Source organism: Silurus aristotelis (assembly GCF_946808225.1).
Source record: "Silurus aristotelis genome assembly, chromosome: 12".
NCBI lineage: Eukaryota > Metazoa > Chordata > Actinopteri > Siluriformes > Siluridae > Silurus > Silurus aristotelis.
In genome coordinates, this window is record NC_139585.1 from 30,519,069 (window position 1) to 30,539,576 (window position 20,508).

General features: G+C 41.0%; 1 protein-coding gene across 6 annotated transcripts in view; it reads right to left on the reverse strand.

Annotated features, from left to right (window-relative positions):
* ccser2b (coiled-coil serine-rich protein 2b) overlaps positions 1 to 20,386 on the reverse strand; it is a 53,553-nt gene extending 33,167 nt beyond the window's left edge. For 4 of the 6 annotated variants that reach the window (XR_014536030.1, XM_083556291.1, XM_083556292.1 and 1 more), the window contains exons 1-4: positions 20,185 to 20,386; positions 11,284 to 12,628; positions 9,788 to 9,990; positions 2,180 to 2,279 (exon numbers count right to left, since the gene is read on the reverse strand). Coding sequence is in view for 5 of the 6 variants with exons in the window: in XM_083556291.1 (XP_083412417.1) it covers positions 2,180 to 2,279; positions 9,788 to 9,990; positions 11,284 to 12,592 (1,612 nt within the window). In the remaining variant the exon portion in view is untranslated. Of the gene's footprint in view, positions 1 to 2,179; positions 2,280 to 9,787; positions 9,991 to 11,283; positions 12,629 to 17,904; positions 17,942 to 20,184 lie in introns of those variants that run through there. The other 2 variants (XM_083556289.1, XM_083556290.1) reach the window with 2 other exon arrangements.
* Positions 20,387 to 20,508: the final 122 nt, after the last annotated feature.

Genomic DNA, 20,508 nt, shown 5'->3' on the forward strand with positions numbered 1-20,508 from the left:
TACACCACCTTCACATCACTACACTACACATTACTACACAACCTACACATCACTACAACACCGACACATCACTACACCACCTACACAACACTACACATCACAACCCTTCACCACCTACACGTCACTACACTACACTACACATCACTACACCACCTACACATCACTACACTACCTACACATCACTACACTACACATCACTACACTACACATCACTACACCACACACACATCACTACACCACACATCACTACACATCACCACACCACCTACACATCACTACACCACCTACACATCACTACAAAACCTACACATCACTACACATTACCACACTTCACATCACTACACTACACTACACATCACTACACTACACCACCTAAACATCACTACACCACCTACACATCACTACAAAACCTACACATCACTACACATTACTACACTACACATCACTACACTACAAATCACTACAACACCTACACATCACTACACTACACATCACTACACCACCTACACATCACTACACTACACATTACTACACAACCTACACATCACTACAAGACCGACACATCACTACACCACCTACACATCACAACCCTACACCACCTACACATCACTACACCACCTACACATCTCTACACCACCTACAAATCACTACACTACACATCACATCCCTACACCACCTACACATCACTACACTACACATCACTACACTACACATCACATCACTACACATCACTACACCACCTACACATCTCTACACTGCACATCTCTACACCACCTACACATCACTACACTACACATCACATCCGTATACCACCTACACATCATTACACTACACATCACATCACTACACCACCTACACATCACTACACTACACATCACTACACATCACTACACTACACATCACTACACCACCTACACATCTCTACACTACACATCACTACACCACCTACATCACCTACACATCGCTACACCACCTACATTAATACACCACCTACACATCACTACACTACCTACACATCACTACAACACCTACACATCACTACACCACCTACACATCGCTACACCACCTACACATCACTACACCACCTACACATCACTACACCACCTACACATCGCTACACCACCTACACATCACTACACATCGCTACACCACCTACATCAGTACACCACCTACACATCACTACACCACCTACATATTACTACACATCACTACAACACCTACATCACTACACCACCTACACCGCACTACACCACCTGCACATCACTAAAACACCTACATCACTACACTACACATCACTACACTACACATCACTACACTACACTACACATCACTACACCACCTACATCACTACACCACCTACACATCAATACACCACCTACATCACTACAACACCTACATCACTACAACACCTACATCACTACACCACCTACACCGCACTACACCACCTGCACATCACTACAACACCTACATCACTACACTACACATCACTACACTACACATCACTACACTACACATCACTACACCACCTACATTACTACACCACCTACACATCGCTACACCACCTACACATCAATACACCACCTACATCACTACACCACCTACATCACTACACCACCTACACATCACAACACCACCTACACATCACTACACCACCTACATCACTACACCACCTACACATCACAGCACCACCTACACATCACTACACGACCTACACATCACTACACCAGATACACATCACCACACCACCTACACATAACTACATCACCCACATCACTACACCACCTACACATCACTACACCACCTACACATCGCTACACCACCCACACATCAATACACCACCTGCACATCGCTACACCACCTACACATCAATACACCACCTACACATCACTACACTACACATCACTACACCACCTACACATCACAACACCACCTACACATCACTACACCACCTACACATCACAGCACCACCTACACATCACTACACGACCTACACATCACTACACCAGATACACATCACCACACCACCTACACATAACTACATCACCCACATCACTACACCACCTACACATCACTACACCACCTACACATGCAGGATCACAGCTGGCCTTCTGAACTGATCTGCACTACACCTGAGGAGGATCCCAGCTGAATCTGCAGACAGTTGTATGATGGAACCTACCACTCTGGAGAGAGACATCTTCAGGTAAGTCCACATCCAGCATGAGATCATCCTCCTCCAGATCACAAGAGTCCAAGTTGTCCAAATTATTGAGAATGTCCTTGTGGAAAAGAAAAGAGAATGAGACGAGTGAAAAAATGGATCTCCCTCTGTGCTCCTTCAGATCTGTACAGCTCTAAATGTGCACAGAAAAGCCACATAAATGTTTTATTACTACAACAAAAATAAATACATATATACAGTTTTGTTCAACAATAATAATTAATGCAAAGCCTCTTTATAAATGCTGAAGTCATCTGTTTTAACTGTCCACAACATTTACATCAGCTGAACAGCGAGATAACAACAAACACAACAGTTCAACATCCAAGTAACAGCATAATAAAGCTCTAAATAAATGTAAATACACTTCCATAGAAACAGGCTAAAACCTAAAGATCACTGCACCTAGGCTGAGGAGCCCATGGTGTTCAAGAAAGATGTTTAGACTCGGAGAGAGCGAGTACTCGAGCTGAGGCACCGCTGTAGGTTTGACTGGAGTGCAGTAAAGCATGGAGATGGAGCAGCAGCTGCTCCTCCCTGAGAGAGCTTAGTCCCAGCTGAGCAGCTCAGAGAAATGACTTTTCCTCATGAGCAGCTTCTGTTCCACAACAAACACTGAAAGTTCCACACTCAGTAGAAAGCAGAGGAATCTTAAGAGGAAGAAAGATGTGTATGTGACTGAGGGTCACCAATTTCAGAAGGTTTATGAACACAGATGTTGCACAGTTGTGGGTCTTCAACTCTACACTTCGAGTCTACAGTCTGAACAGGAGCAGAAGTACAGGGAGAATCAATACTTCAGGAAGATGGTCTCACCACAGGCATGTGACCGAGTGTCTATAACACACCAAGAGAACCTTCATGCTAGTACACAGATAGCAAGGGTTTTTCCCAGCTGAAACAGGAAGAGATAAAAAAAAAAACACTGAACACTATATCTGCAGGAGTTTGCCCAGGGGTCTGGTAGTGACCTGGTTGTGATCTGATGTGGAGATAGCAAAATATTTTATCAGATCAAAACAGATACTTGAAAATAGTCAATAAAAATAAAAAATACTGCCATTTAGCAACTCGGTTTTACGGTTTACAAAAGAAGATTGTGATGTTTATGTCAGGAGCTTGATTCTCTGCTAAATAGATTATGATTGCGTGGTCCAGACACACCATCCTGCTGTGAGATAAGATATTGGGACTAGTCAGTTGTAGTCAAGTCATGGCAGAGCAGAAGCTAAATTTTCACTCCAACTCCAGTCTCATTGTTATGCTGCAAGAAACTTTTGTTGTCAAAGAGGTGGTGAGTGACTGCAGATCCGAAGCCTGGATGCTAAAATATTCTGCACTTTACCAGGATCCATGGAGAATTGTTCTCAGTATGTGGGGAAAATCCACTCCTGTCCTATAAGAGAGAAAGTTTATTAACAGTGAATTTGGCCTTTTTCCGACATTTGTAATAAGACTGATAGTTGTTTTAAAGGTTGCACACACACTGTCTCAGTTTAGGGATCTTTCACATGCTGCTGAATGAGACATCAGTACACCTTTTTTCAGAAGTAAGTAACATGTTGCAGCCATAATTGTCTTTCCGAGTTCAGTGTTCACATTCAGTAAATCCAAAGTGTTAGGCTTGTGATGTTACACCACTGAACACCAGACTTTCCATAATGTGTGTATTATATCATTTTCCATTGAGCAAGAAGTTCTGATGAATCCAGTTCAGTCATGTGTTTGGTTTCACAGCGTGGCTCAAATACATTTTTAATTCTTCTAGGTATCTATAAACTGATGCATTAAAAATCACCCACACTCTCTCACACACACACACACACACACACACACACACACACACACACACACACACACACACGATGTAAACACCTCACACTTTATCAACACTTCCACACAATGGCTGAAAATTTATCCTTTGCAAGAAAAACAGTTTATGAAAGAAGCAAGTTTGTCAAATAAACAGATGATGTGCTGAATGTTTGCTCACGACCATATGTTCTATTTCCTCAACACAAATGATAACAACCACAAACTGACATCAACTAATAACAGTGATTGTGGAATCACTTATGTCTGGAAACAGTTGTTTTTCTAACAGTGAGTTCAGGGTCACAGGGAGTTCAGGGTAACAGGGAGTTCAGGGTCACAGGGAGTTCAGGGTCATAGGGAGTTCAGGGTAACAGGGAGTTCAGGGTCACAGGGAGTTCAGGGTTACAGTGAGTTCAGGGTAACAGGTAGTTCAGGGTCACAGGGAGTTCAGGGTCACAGGGAGTTCAGGGTCACAGGGAGTTCAGGGTAACAGGGAGTTCAGGGTCACAGGGAGTTCAGGGTTACAGTGAGTTCAGGGTAACAGGTAGTTCAGGGTAACAGGGAGTTCAGGGTCACAGGGAGTTCAGGGTAACAGGGAGTTCAGGGTCACAGGGAGTTCAGGGTTACAGTGAGTTCAGGGTAACAGGTAGTTCAGGGTAACAGGGAGTTCAGGGTAACAGGGAGATCAGGGTAACAGGGAGTTCAGGGTTACAGTGAGTTCAGGGTAACAGGTAGTTCAGGGAAACAGGGAGTTCAGGGAAACAGGGAGTTCAGGGTCACAGGGAGTTCAGGGTAACAGGGAGTTCAAGGTAACAGGGAGATCAGGGTAACAGGGAGTTCAGGGTTACAGTGAGTTCAGGGTAACAGGGAGTTCAGGGTTACAGTGAGTTCAGGGTAACAGGGAGTTCAGGGTTACAGTGAGTTCAGGGTAACAGGGAGTTCAGGGTTACAGTGAGTTCAGGGTAACAGGTAGTTCAGGGAAACAGGGAGTTCAGGGAAACAGGGAGTTCAGGGTCACAGGGAGTTCAGGGTAACAGGGAGTTCAAGGTAACAGGGAGATCAGGGTAACAGGGAGTTCAGGGTCACAGGGAGTTCAGGGTAACAGGGAGTTCAGGGTTAGGGTTCCCACCTCTCGGGGGAACAGGGAGCTCGGGGGAACAGGGAGTCCGGGGTAACAAGTTCAGGGGAACAGGGAGTTGAGAAAACAGGGAGCTTTAGGGTACAGTGAACTCAGCAGAACACGCAGGAAGTTAGAAAAGGAGGAAGAATGGCCATGTTGAAAATTGGTGATGACTTAGTGCTATTTTGAGAGAAGACAGAAGAGGAAAGACAGGAAGGAAGTATGGAGATAAATAAAGCCATTGTGCAGTGCTGAAGCTCTCTTTCTCTAGTCATTGCAGCATAATCTCACCACCACTTTAAAACTATACTGCCCCCTGGTGGACACACACACACACACACACACACACACACACACACACACACACACACACACACACACACACGCACACACGCACACACACACACACACGCACACACACACACACACACACACACGCACACAGACACACGCACACACAGGGTTCCTGTTTCAGCAGGTTTCCTGTTCCAGTTCAAATCTCTGTCCAGATTAGAATTATGAATATATTATATATCTTCTTAATTCTTTACTCAAAAGAGGTAGTGAATATTTAATATAAATATAAATATGTATGGAGTTCTGCATTAGAACTTTATGAAGATTAATAGTTCTTGATGGTGGAACTGGATGAGGTGTGTCGAGATGAGGATGGATGAGGTGTCTTCATTCTGCTAATAAACACAATCTACTGGACCACTGAACATTACACTGATTACAATGTTAAATACATGTAAATAAATGTTCTTTAATCTAATGTTTATTAATAAAAGCCAGTGTAAAGATCATCATTATCATCAGCAGACCAGATGTTCATGAGTCACAAAGTCTCCTCTGAACAGTGGCTGTTGAAATATATCTGCTACTTGAGTTCTGAAAAGTGTTTATGTAAATCAGTGATTTTTGAGGTTTAACTGAGTGTTTCCTGCTATAATCTGGATTTGTACAGTAGTTGTAGCAGCACTAATAGTGATATTAAATCTTTACTCACACTTTCCTCTGCACAACACAACTGATACTTTAGAGCACATTAAGAAGTTAAGAAATGTTACAAATGAACTCGTGTCCAACCTTTTAAGTGCCACTGTAAATCTGTGTGATCTTAAATAAATAATAAACTGATAATAAAATGCTAGCATGTCTAAACTGTTGTGATTTAAGAAAAATAAAGCAGTAATAAAAATAATCTAGGGGTAGTTTTAGGTAATTACTTTTCAATAACGGCACATCCCCGTTTTATTCTATTTACACTAAACTTTAGATATCGCACACAATTACATTTATATCCAGCTACAATATCAGCTACTACATTGTCCCTTATGTAGGTTTTGTACTGCAGACAATAATCTCTGAATAACTACACAATTGTGTAATGTTTGTTTCATACCTACAATTCTTACCAAATGACTGCAGTATCGGCGACACATCCTGTAAAATAACGCCAATATTCCATTCTCAGAACCTTAAAGCTCCAGCAGAGAGGTACACTGTTCACCATGACCTGATTATTTAATACTGTTAAACACCACGAGAGGGCGCTCTCTCTCTCTCTCTCTCTCTCTCTCTCTCTCACACACACACACACACACACACACACACACACATACATACACACACAAAACAATTCTTCTAAACATGAAGATCTCTCTCCAACACTAACCCTAGATTACAACCTTAACACTAAATAAAACATCTAAAGGAAAGTTGGTGTAAGCTGAAGAGAAACCTCACTACAAGTCCACCCAAAGTTCATGCATATTTCATAACGATGGCCTGATTAAAATACTCTAAAGATTTTTGAGCACAGATCATATAATAGAATACAGAGAAGCAGATCAGATAATTAATCAGACCTTGAGTCCCAGTGTCTGGAAGAAAAGCTTGCTGGATTTTTAGACCTTTTCTTTATAACTCACTCAAAATAACCAAGTTAGAAATATGTTAATACTGTCTTTTTTTATTCTTAATATCAACACAATGGATTTAAAATAAAGATGTGGTTGAAGTTTACATTTTCAGTTCAAATCCAAAAGGTTTAATAAAAATATTGTATTATCCAGTTATAAATTACAGCCATGTTTTACATGTTTCCTTTATTTAAAGCAACTGGACACATCTGATAAGCAGTTTGATGGTCAGCTGTGGTCTGTTTCCTCCTTATCTTGTGATGAATTTAGGAGCTAGAGATAATCCTAGGTGCTGAATTTAATTTGATGTGTGTTCATGTGAGCTCTCACTTCGAGGTCCTCAGACGAGAGGATGTGAATGAAGGAGACTGAAATAATAAAACAGACTCTATCCAGCTGTTTCAAGGAAGAACTTCTGCCGGAAGTAATAGCAGCGTTCACTGACATGCGCCGACAGCAAAAGGTTTTATTTATGTGCAGTTTGTTTTCAGGTGAGAAAAGGTTACGTTGGTATTTGTAGCTTATTCACACAAACCTTAAGTTAGAGTAGACTTCTGGACAGTAGTGAGAGTGATGACATGCCTGTCTTTCTTACCTGACTGCATTCTCTACGTTTATAGAAGAATTACCGTATTTTTCGGACTATAAGCCACTACTTTTTCCCCACGTTTTGAACCCCACGGCTTAAACAACGAAGCGGCTAATTTATTTATTTTTCCTAGGTTTTTCCCGGTTTCACAAACTTCAAGCCAAAAAAACGAACCCCATAACATTATACCAATGAAATTTCCAAACGGAAACGAAAAAACGCACCTCACCTGTGTTCTGAGCTGCACGGCATCGGGAGAAAAAAAGTTTTTTTTTAATCGCACGACGATGCCAAAAGATAAACTCCCGAGAGAAATAGTTGTAAAAGGAAGGAGGAAGACAGTGAACAATGACTTTCTTGATCAGCTACTGTTTAGATACAAGCCGTTGTAGCGCGTTGAGTCTGGGTGAAGGGAGAGCTCGCTAACTCCAGTTACAACAGAAATCATATAAACACAGGCAGCTTTCCAAAACTTGTGCATTTTTATTTTTCTTGGCAACAGCGTTACGGGTTAGTCAAAGAAACTTAGAAATGAGCATCAGAAAATAATAAGGACATATTCCTCTGTCTTGAACACACGCAGTAATACCGGGAAATGCAGTGGCAGGCAATTCCTAAAATACCGCTATGCTCCTAAAAGAAGCGCAACGTATTTCACCCGTTACACTGTGTCTTTCGTTAAAGCCTGTGTAAAGTTCATTAGTTTCAGTGTAGACTTACAGCTTTAGCTTTTAGATGTAATGCACTTGTTAGTGCTCAGGTCATTAGCCTAATGCTAACTGTAATATTAATAATATAATCCGTCCCTCTTTATTTATATATATATATATATATATATATATATATATATATATATATATATATATATATATATAAAAAATGTCTTTTATGTGTCTCATCTGTGTGATGAGGGTCAGTAGATATTAGTGAAACATCAGGACTGAAGCGCTGGATCAGCTGAGAGAAGGGGATTCTCTGCTCATATCTTGGTATTTCAGGACATATGATCTTTCTCTCTCTCTCTCTCTCTATATATATATATATATATATATGTTTTGTTTTTTTTTAAATAAAAAAAGACTGTTAGGTACAATGATATAAATTGTGTTCATGTAGAGTAAAACACGTGACGGCACTGAGGTGTGCTGTGTGTATGGGCTGGCACAGGGGTACACGTGTCATTTTTATTGCAATGACGTGCAGTTAAATACAAGTCCAATGTAAAACTGTATTTTCACACAATGCACAGTGCATTATATCAAATTATTAATTTACATGTTAGTACATGTGATTACATGAGCTTCCTGGACCTGAGATTCCTGAGCCTCCTGCCGTCTGTATGATTCCTGACATCAGCTTTTAATTATCCAAAATCATTTCCCACGTGTGAACAGCACACCACCAACTTTTGGAAAACCTCTGAGCTTTTCACTGTCACAAGCAACTGAATCGACAAACGAGCTGAAGATGCTACTTAATATTCTGTGCAGCCACTTTTTTGACTGATCTTCTCATTCCTCTGTTAAGGAAAAGGACGAGGATGCTGATGCCGCATCTTGCTATGATATAAATGATTGGACGAGTAGCAGCACTGCAGCCAATGATTGTTTACGTTGTAGCAGAAGTTCCCGAGAGAAAAGAAGATCATTATCATGTATCACATGGCATGTCTGTGTACAGCTGATGCAACTGGCACCACTGGTGTTTATTGATGATGATGTGACTGCACCCCAGATCTCCTCATGTCAGTACCTGATTTTACTAACACCCTTGTAGCTGAATGTTTCATCGACACAAAATCTGGTGGAACACCTCGGAAGAGTGGAGATTATTATAACAGCAAGTGGAGACAAAATGTGGAATGGGACGTTTTAAAAGTACATACTAACCTTTTGCACAGGTTTCCACAAACTTTGGCCATATAGTGTAGTTCTACAACTAACGACATTTTTATAAATATAACATAAAAGGCTCCTGTAAATGATTTAAAGATATATATATTTTTTTTTTAACAGTTTAAAAAACGAGGTCCAGCATGAGGTCTATGGAACACATTCTGCTGCTGCAACTAATTATTTGTTTACAATTACATACACTGTCTAAGGCACACAACTTACCATGCTGTTAAGGTTGGAATCAAAGCTCCCACAGAGTTGTGTGGGTCGTCCAATCGGTTCCAGAACTTCCTCATCCCACATATAGGTTCCACCAGAGCTGTCTGAAGGGGAAAGTTCCAGGGAGGAGCCGTGCGGTAAATCACTCTCTGCACACAGTGCTCGAGTTCCACAGCTATCTGAAGCATCAGCCACTGCATTGCTTCCTAAATAAAACAACCAACATGACTGAAGGTCATTTCTGAGTGTGTACAATTTCCTATCTATTAGATAAAACCAAAACTCCAATGAATTTTCAACTGACAAAAAACTCTGGACAGAAGGAACAAAAATTCCAATCATGTTAAGAATTCGTGTTTTTTAATTTTTTATTTTTTTTATTTTAAAACTGTAGAGTTAATGTGTAAGTTTACTGTAGAGTTAACTGTAGAGTTAATATGCGAGTTAACTGTAGAGGTAATATGCGAGTTAATTGTAGAGTTAATATGCGAGTTAACTGTAGAGTTAATATGTAAATTAACTGTAGAGTTAATATTTGAGTTAACTGTAGAGTTAATATGTGAGTTAACTGTAGAGTTAATATGTGAGTTAACTGTAGAGTTAATATGTGAGTTTACTGTAGAGTTAATGTGAGTTAATTGTAGAGTTAATATGCGAGTTAACTGTAGAGTTAATGTGAGAACTGTAGAGTTAATATTTGAGTTAACTGTAGAGTTAATATGTGAGTTAACTGTAGAGTTAATATGTGAGTTAACTGTAGAGTTAATATGTGAGTTTACTGTAGAGTTAATGTGAGTTAACTGTAGAGTTAATATGTGAGTTAACTGTAGAGTTAATATGTGAGTTAACTGTAGAGTTAATATGTGAGTTTACTGTAGAGTTAATGTGAGTTAACTGTAGTTAATAATGTGAGTTTACTGTAGAGTTAATATTTGAGTTAACTGTAGAGTTAATAATCTGAGTTAACTGTAGAATTAATAATCTGAGTTAACTGTAGAATTAATATTTGAGTTTACTGTAGAGTTAATGTGAGTTTACTGTAGAGTTAATATTTGAGTTTACTGTAGAGTTAATAATGTGAGTTAACTGTAGAGTTAATAATGTGAGTTAACTGTAGAGTTAATATGTGAGTTAACTGTAGAGTTAATAATGTGAGTTAACTATAGAGTTAATATTTGAGTTAACTGTAGCGTTATTATGTGAGTTTACAGTAGAGGTAATATGTGAGTTTACAGTAGAGTTAATATGTGAGTTAACTGTAGAGTTAATAATGTGAGTTAACTAGAGTTAATATGTGAGTTAACTGTAGAGTTAATATTTGAGTTAACTGTAGAGTTAATATGTAAGTTTACTGTAGAGTTAATATTTCAGTTAACTGTAGAGTTAATATGTAAGTTTACTGTAGAATTAATAATCTGAGTTAACTGTAGAGTTAATATGTGAGTTTACTGTAGAGTTAATAATGAACCCAGTCAGGATGTACACATAACTAGACTTACCATCAAAGCCTATATCGTCCCAGTCTACTGTCTCAGACACAAAGCTGTGAAGACTTCTCTCCTGGCACTGACCAATAAGAGTGTTATGCTCCTTGAGGAGCCCTATATGAGCATTTTTCCCCTCATGAACAGGCAAGAAAAGGATTCCACCTCCATTGCCCAGGTCATCAAAGTCATCCATGTATTCTTCGCTCACATCATTACGTTCCAGAGAGGATGTGGAAGATAAAGACATGTCCTCCAAAATCTCCAGAGATTGACCTCGGCTGGTACTTGCCTCCATGTTGGAAAATGGTTCCTCAGGAGTAGTCCCAGCACTGTGTGTGTTTCTGGATGGTTTAGAAACATTATTAGATTTTTCTTGACACTCTTGAACCCTTTCTGATAAATCCATCTTCCCTTGGACTTTAACTGGTAGAACTTGCCGGGGTTGTTTAATGAGTGATGGCCGCATTAGCTTATAGCTTACTGATGAAGGTTTTCCATCAGTGCAGTTAGGCAGAAGAGATTTCTTCATAGTTGAAGATGGCATGGAGGAGATGGTACATGTTGCTATAGTAGTCTTTGCTACACGATCCAACACCATTGAGGCCTGAGTAACAGGAGACTTAGCTATAGGAGACTGTGCCAGTGGCCTGGGCAGCTCTTTCGCTAGCTCTGTTGCCCGGTTAAATGAGAAGGAACGTGTGAGAGGTGGGTTAGTGGCAGCTGCAGGCCTCTTTAAATACGAGAAGCTTTGAGAGCGCACAGCATTCTCCATAGAGAGGGACTTGAGACTGTCACTGGAGTGAGAAAGACTTCCCTGCAGAGATGAGGGAGACCCCTGGCAAGCAGCAGCTGCATTCACACCAAGCTTGCTGCAGAGAGGTTTTATTGGTGGGGGCTGTTTGGGGGCAGAATGGCATGGGTTTGTTTTTATGGTCTGAGTAATAGTCCTAGGAATGGTACTTGGTATATTGGGGATAGAACTTTGGGTTTTACCTAATAGGGAAGCTGAGGGCTTCCTAATTTGTCTAACAGTCACTGCAGAGCGTGGCTGTTGCTGAGAATGAAGAACTGCTCGAGTCTCGTCTCCAGAATCTGAAACCTTTTCTCCACATTCCTCCCTTCCCTTCTTCCCTTTCACAGGAAAGGTGGCAGCGACCCTAATGATGCCGTTCGGCTTTCCTGCAGGTGCTGCTTTAGCCCATCCAGCAGAAACGTTATTGGATGAGCCATTGGTTACGGGTCCAGCAGCAGGTGTAGCACGAGAGCCAAATTTTGGTAGTCTGGAAACCATAGTGGGCTGTTTGAGGGTGGTGTCCTCCATTAGCTGCTTCCCCCACCATGGGTGTGAGCACAAGGTCTGAGTTAAGGGCAGAAAAATGGAGAGTAAGTTAGATGCATCAGACACTGGTGCAAAATAAAAATGTAATGCAACTTTCAAGCTATTCTTTCATGTTATCAGAGATTACCACATTAATAATCTATACCACTTTATAATTCATCTGAAAGGTGATATACGCTGTCCTAAGTAATTTAATAGATCTAAAGATCCACACGGAATGTTCTGTATGTTAACCAGAACTGAAGGATGCAATGCAATACATTGGTTTGTAAACTCTGGTGATAGAATCTTGAGTAGACATCAATAAGGGCACCTAAAACCATCACCACCAATACATTCCAGCAACTGTATCACCAGAGAATAGAATTTTCTTTGTGTTTAAGTGAACTATAAAGGACTCTGACACAAAGGCAAAAGGTCTCTTGGGGATTTGCAGTGGATGAAGGTCCAAGCCATCATTCGTACTCATCACATTTACATTTCAATTAGCTCATTCATATAACCGAGAGGTTGCGGGTAGAGGACCTTGCTCAAGCCCAGCAGTAGCAGCTTAGAGGGGGTGGGATATGAACTCAGATGAACTTAGAACTTCTGATCAGAACCCCAACTTCGTAACCACTGAGCTACCCCTTTCCCGATTCACAGTATTGTGATGCCTGCTGAAGGCCAACAAAAAGCAAAAAATAAATAAATTAAAATGCGTTGAATCCAGGCAACGAGGTTCACACCATTCAGTCTTTTCTGCTTCCAGTTACTGAACGGGTACATAAATATCTCATCACAGTGACAAGAAAATTAAAGATACTTTATTGTGGTCTTAAAGTAACAAGATCACGAGCCCTGATAAGCTTTTTAAGCGTTGCTTAATGCAACAAATAGGCATGTTTTGGACTCTCTGGTGGTGGTGGTAATATTTCTGGTTGCAGAAAAAGAATAAGGTCTACTACATGTCTGATGGTGTCCCTACAGCTTGTGCAAGTGATCGAGGTCTGCAAATTGGTAAAGATTTTCTAAAGATACATTTAAAATACACATAGCACCAGTGAACTTACATAACCAGTGTCTGCTCTGAAGTTCTGAATAAAATGTTTGCACAGTGGAATAGAGCTACTCTGAGACCATCCTGTGGGTTGTAGAGACCATCTCAGACAGACTGCTGTGAGTTATGAGCTGTTTAGGTTACGATGCCTAAGACAAATACAGATTCAGAGGACACCATGTTGCCATTGGCTTGCTGGTGATGTTCGAGCCTTAAGCCTGTGTACATATAACTGCTGCCTGTCTTCAACTGCTATGACAGTTAAGTCTTCAGACTTGCAGCATGGTCACCACTCTGTCAGGATAAATTGAAAAATCTGACCCAAGTAAATAAGTAACAAGAAGTGTGTGAAGGGAAACTCAAGCTCAGTCCTAGAGCTGCATGTGAGGAAAATCAGTCTAACCCTAGCAAAATGAACAGCAAACAGTATGAAGTATGGAAAGAGAAAACTATTCAAAGATTCAGTGATACAAGCTTGTAGGTACGGGACTGCTAATGAGCTAAACGAAAGAAGGTGTGGGGAAAACTCTAAGCAGAATAACACAGAGGAAGAAAAGTGCATGTAGTGAGTGCAGATTACTGAGGAACAATACAGAAGGTTAGTAGATAACAGGGGGTGAACAATGCTATAAGAGATGATGATAACAGTGCTAACACAAAGCATTTCACTAGAAAGCATGTGACCAGCTTCAGAGGATGGCTACAGGTGAGGTCACAAGCTGATACACTGAAAGCTGCATGTGGTGTACATGTGGTTCATGGTGAATGGAGTTGAAGACAAAAAGAAGAAACTAAAGGACAGCTATATACAGAGGTGTCTCTTCTAAAGTTTGTTCTACAGTTCTTCCTGTCTTTAGTGAATGGTCTCATTATGAGAAGGTCTCCTGGTGCTTCTTACTAGTGGTTAGCAGCAACAAAATTTAACAAGACCTTCATTTAGTGTAAAAACAGAAGACGCATCCTGTGATTACACCTTAGAACTGCTGGAAGCTACAGATGCACCGATGATAAACAATCACGAGTTCATCATTTGCATGCCTCCATGAAGCTCAGGCCTCCGTGAAGCTTTGGCCTCCATGCAGCCAAACAAACCTGGATTATAGATACAGATAAAGATATAAGTAATATATAAGTTTATATAAATATAAGTAACAGCAAAAAGCTCATTTGTAACCCTTATGTTTTCAAGATGTTTGTTACCGAGATTCATTATTAAACAACATCAAACACAGCAAATTAACTGTTCAGATATTTAACTGATCCATGAAAATTCAAGATCTGACCAAAGTCTAATATCTAAATCAGATCCAATCTTCCTTCCTTCATGTCATACAGAGATGTTATACTTTCATGTTCAGGAGCTCAGGAAACTTATCATTTTGTGTAAGTCACTGACATCAACAATAAGTGCCACATATATTAATATTAATTGTTATGAATATTTAGAAATCAATTCATTAATATGACTAATTATTCTTATATGAGATATTCCGAATATTAATTACTTTCTAAACGTAAACAATAAGTTTAAAGATCAAAATTCAAAATTAAAGTTTATATTTAAACACTGTGTCTGCAAGCCCTCTTAACTAGTGTTTGTGTGGTGGGGTGTGTGTGTGTGTGTGTGTGTGTGTGTCTCAAAAGAATTACCTAAAAACAAGGAAAATATTATATTTCTGTTTCTGTTTTTAAGCACTACAATATGACATCAAATTAGATGTCATATTGATTTTTTCACAAAAAAATCCGATTTGCGATTTAAATCGATTTGTGGAACATGGTTAAATATTTTCAGGATGCAGGATTTTCAGGATGCGACTGTTTAACCGCAGTCTTGTGCTGCCGCTGTCTTGTTCATTTCGTAGGGTCCTACATCTCTCCCACTCGACAGCATGCCTCTGTTTGAGGTGCTGCAGTAAATTGATGCTACTGCTACCTTTGCTTGCTTGCTGCCATGTTGTTTGTGTATCTCTATGGCAAACACGCGGGGGGAGGGGGTGGGGGGGGTTTGAAAGTATGGAAGCCCAGAGGGGAGCATCGGCGGACATTAAAGAGAAACCCGATTTTTATTAAAACATATCAATGTAAACTACACATTCAAGTTAATCGATAAAATCGATTTATCGCCCAGCCCTACATCAAATTAATACAGTCTGTATTGAATACATCTCAAACAGTGACTTTCAGAACATTTACAACACACACACACACACACACACACACACACACACACACACACACACACACACACACACACACACACACACACAAATAAGCAAGTAGAGTACAGAATGCTTTACTCTCCTGTAAGACACAGAGCAAATTTCAGTAATTTTCTGGTCAGAATCATCAGCTGCATTAGATCCTGTACCTACACTTTCAGATTATTCCAGAAGCTTCCAAAACTCTTAAATAATCTGGTTTTAAAAAAAGTAGTAAAAAAAACCCTGCCCTGACCATGCCAGCTGTTCATACCATAGGCTGTGATATTCTAGATCTTTATGATCCTACTTGTATGAGAATAACATTCATGAGGTCTGGACTATGATCAGGGTTTGGTCCCCTTGCTTGTGTTGCTCGACCTCAGTGCAGCTTTTCACACCATTGATTATAATCTCCTGCTTGCTAGACTTAAGAACGTTGTTGGAATAAAGGGAACAGCTTTTTCCTGGCTCAGCTCTTATTTGACTGATCATTATCAGTTTGTTGATGTAAATGGTGAGTTCTCCACACTCTCTGAGGTTTGAGGTTGAAGTTTGGTGTTCAACAAGGATCTTAGGCCCACTGCTTTTCTCTTTATATCTGCTGCCCCTGGGTGAAATCATTCTGAAGTTTCACAATTCAGAATTGTATAAAGCACTTAACGCTCTCACGCCGCAGTATCTGAGTGAACTTCTGTACCAGTATGATCCTCCACGCCTAGTTAGATCAAAAGGTGCAGGCTATTTGTTGGTACCTCAAATAATGAAGACTACAGCAGGGGGCAGATGTTTCTCTCATAAACCCCACAGTTATGGAACAACCTTCCAATCAGTGTTCGGAACTCAGACACAGTCTCAGTGTTCAAGTCGAGGCTGAAAATTTATTTATTAAGTGGAGTTTTTAGTCAGTAGGTGTTTGTGAGGTAAAGGAGCAGAGTTTACTCTGGTTTGTTAATAGAGGAGTAGGCAGATCTTTTGATTTTCTCTTTTAGTTATGGTGTAATAACTTGTTTTGCTGGAGTCCCTTCCAGTATTCTGATCAAACTGCACAATGTCTTTACTATCACAAGACAAGAGCATAATAATCTGTGTTCTTTTTCTTACAATCCACTCTCATTCGTCTCCATCTGTACCGGGTATTCCTCTTTTACCATTAATAGTTCTGCCCCCTGGGCCTGCTTGATCCATCCTGATGCTCTTATCCTGCTTGGAGCATAAAATTACACTACTGCTGCTGAAGAGGTATCCATGTGGACATCCTAGAGTTCATTAGTGGGTTTACTGTGGATAATACCACACTGATACCCAAAAGATAGTTGTGGGTGTTCTGATCTGTGGATCACCTAAAGACAGCAATCTTCATCACTGACCCTGACCTGAGGAATAACACTGAAATTCTATATCTGGACTTTGCTATTTTGTGACAGACTATTGTTAAATTTTTCAATCAAACCGAATTGAATTTTGTTGTAAAGGTCCAGAAACACATCCACTGACTGCTGGAAATGTGTTTATTTTGGTGAAAAAAACAGGTTTGGGACTAAGTGTATTTCAGTGTCGACCTCTCCAGATTAAGTAATGTAATGTGAGTGGTACAGTGAGACTGATTCACTGTAAGTGAAGGATTCACTGTGTGTAGCAGAACAAAGCTAAAACGGCCATTATCTAACCATCACCACTGCATGGCACGACAACTGCATTACAACTTAGGTCTGAACATTTCTATCCGATTCGAATTTACAGAGAAAGAAAACCAAATAAACCACAACAAAGTCTTTTTAAGGCATTAAAAATTGCTTGTTGACGTTTTTGTTCATGTAACCGTAAAAAAAACTATGACTATTACACTTTAATTCAAGTGCAATGTACATATACATACATCTCTCTAAGCACGTAGCCTGTTCCTCGGGGAACTGACCAAGACACCACATGAGACACCTTTTATATCAAATCCAGCAGAGTGAAAAATCTTTTCAGTAACCGGATCTAATAAAACGTCTCTGAAGAAAGTAAACCTACACAATGAAAGAAAAAAATGAAAGTAATGTACTGACCTCCTGTGTCTTGAAAGTGTGTGTGTGTGTGTGTGTGTGTGTGTGTGTGTGTGTGTGTGTGTGTGCGTGTGTGTGTGTGTGTGTGTGTGTGTGTGTGTGTGTGTGCGTGTGTGTTGAGGACAGTGTTTACTGCACAAATCTAACGAAAATAGAGACACACCTGCATCCTGCCTGAACTCATTTGACTAAGGTGTGCTCTTCTGTTTGTCTCTAGAGTAAAACCACAGACACACCCCGAGTACTAAATAACACACACACACACACACACACACACACACACACACACACACACACACACACACAAACACAGACACAGACACACAGTGAAGGGAGAAATCCATAGGAGAAAGTTGTAGTTAATTCTGATGAAGAAACACTACAGGATTGAGAGATGAATGTGATAAACAGTTCTGTGTGAAGAATGTTGTAAAGTACAAAAACTTTCAAAAATATATTTGAGCTGTTAATTTATTTTTCTTTAACAAGACACCAGGCAGTTCTACTGCATCATGAAGGTCTCTCCCAGGCAAAGATCTCAAAGCAGACTGGGTTCTTCAAGATTTTTTGAAGAAGAATAAAGAAACATGAGATGTTGAGAAGAGTAGTGCAGTGGTCAGCCAAGGAAACTTGATGCAGCAGATGAAAGGCACATCATGCTCTAACCGCACCCTCCAAACGCACTGCTCCAACCGCATCCTCCTTCCGCACCCTCCACCCGTGCTGCTTCTCCCACACCCTCCACCCGCACTGCTATATCCACACCCTCCACCCGCACTGCTCCTCCCACACCCTCCACCCGCACTGCTCTAGCCACACCCTCCACCCGCACTGCTCTAGCCACACCCTCCACCCACACCCGAACTGCTCCTCCCACACCCTCCACCCGCACTGCACCAGATCCTCCTCCCACACCCTCCACCTGCATTGCTCTAAACACACACTTTCAAGCACACCCTCCACCAACACCCTCTGCCCGCACTGCTCCACCCACCAACTCCACCAGCACTGTTCGAACTGCATCCTCCTCCCACACCCACCATCCGCACTGCTCCTCCCTCACCCTCCTCCCGCACAGCTCTAACTGCACCCTCCATCCGCACTGCTCTAACCGCATCCTCCTCCCGCACAGCTCCTCCCACACCCTCCAACTGCATCCTCCTCCCACACCCACCACCAGCACTGCTCCAACCGCAGCCTCCTCCCGCACGGCTCCTCCCGCACCCTCCACCCGCACTGCTCCTCCCGCACTGCTCCTCCCGCACCCTCCATCCGCACTGCTCCAACCGCATCTTCCTCCCGCACCCTCCACCCGCACTGCTCCTTCCGCACCCTCCACCCGCGCTGCTCCTCCCACACCCTCCACCCGCACTGCTCTAGCCACACCCTCCACCCGCACTGCTCCTCCCACACCCTCCTCCCACATACTCCACCCACACCCTCTATTTTTTATGTAGGTAGAAGATTTTGACTTTAAAGGTTTTTACTATTCCTCTTGGCAAATGAAATTAAAGTCATTTTAAATGACAGCACTTTTAGGAGACTGCTTTTCCCATATCTTGATAATTTTTAGCTCTTTACAGATCCTCAGTAAGACGACACACTGGGATTTACTAACTCATCTTCTTCATTATAGAGAGGAGAGGCTGTGAGAGGAGCGCGTGTTTACAGCTGATATAAAGTCAGAGCAGGACCTCGATTCCTGAAGTCAGGAAATGTTATAATAGATTTAAAAAAAAGTTTAATTAAATAAAAATAAGATGTTTACTTCAGAGTAAAAAACAAATCTGTGCTTTTTGTTGCCGTATTTACTTTCTATTTTTAATAAATAGCTTAGTTTTTTTACGATAATTAAATTATGATGATGCAATTAATATGTAAATTAGCAACTAACGTCACGATGAGACTTCTTCTCTTTGTGCGCATGCGTGAGCTGCTAAATCTCTTTAGAGTAACAGTAACGTCAGTCCTGCGATGTGACACAGCAATTTCACAATCAGATTTATCATCAGTGTCTCATCAACAGCTAACAAGTGCTTTAACATGGAACAAGACTTTGTAAACTGCTATATAGCGCTAATAACGCGTTAATAACTGAGGAGTTCACTCTATCATGCTAATAATGCTAACTCTTCCAGCTTAGCTCTCAGCTAGCTACTGTCCTGATGTAAACAAGGTGCGGATTAGCTTTAACACACACACACACACACACACACACACACTCCTGTACAGGGTGTGTCTCTAAAGCCGGGACAGAGAGACAGGTATAAGGACATGTCTCACCTTCACTCGGTGACTCGGCGGAAATTCTCCGCAGCGGTGGTGTGACTGCAGCACAAGCCGGTCCTTTAGCCTCTATAGAACCCTTTATATATGATTACATTCTTTTATTACTATTATTATTATTTACAGATAAATATTCCTGCTCTGGTGCGCGCGCTGAGCTTCAGCCGTATGACTGAGGAGTGATTATTTTTTTTTCTGAATCAGAGCACAGCTGATGGTGACGTCATTCCCCGCAGCTCTATAGCGCCCCCTGCTACAGCTCGGAGTAATGACACGCTGGAACAGGGGCCGAGCACATCCCTGCATAAATCTAATGATTAA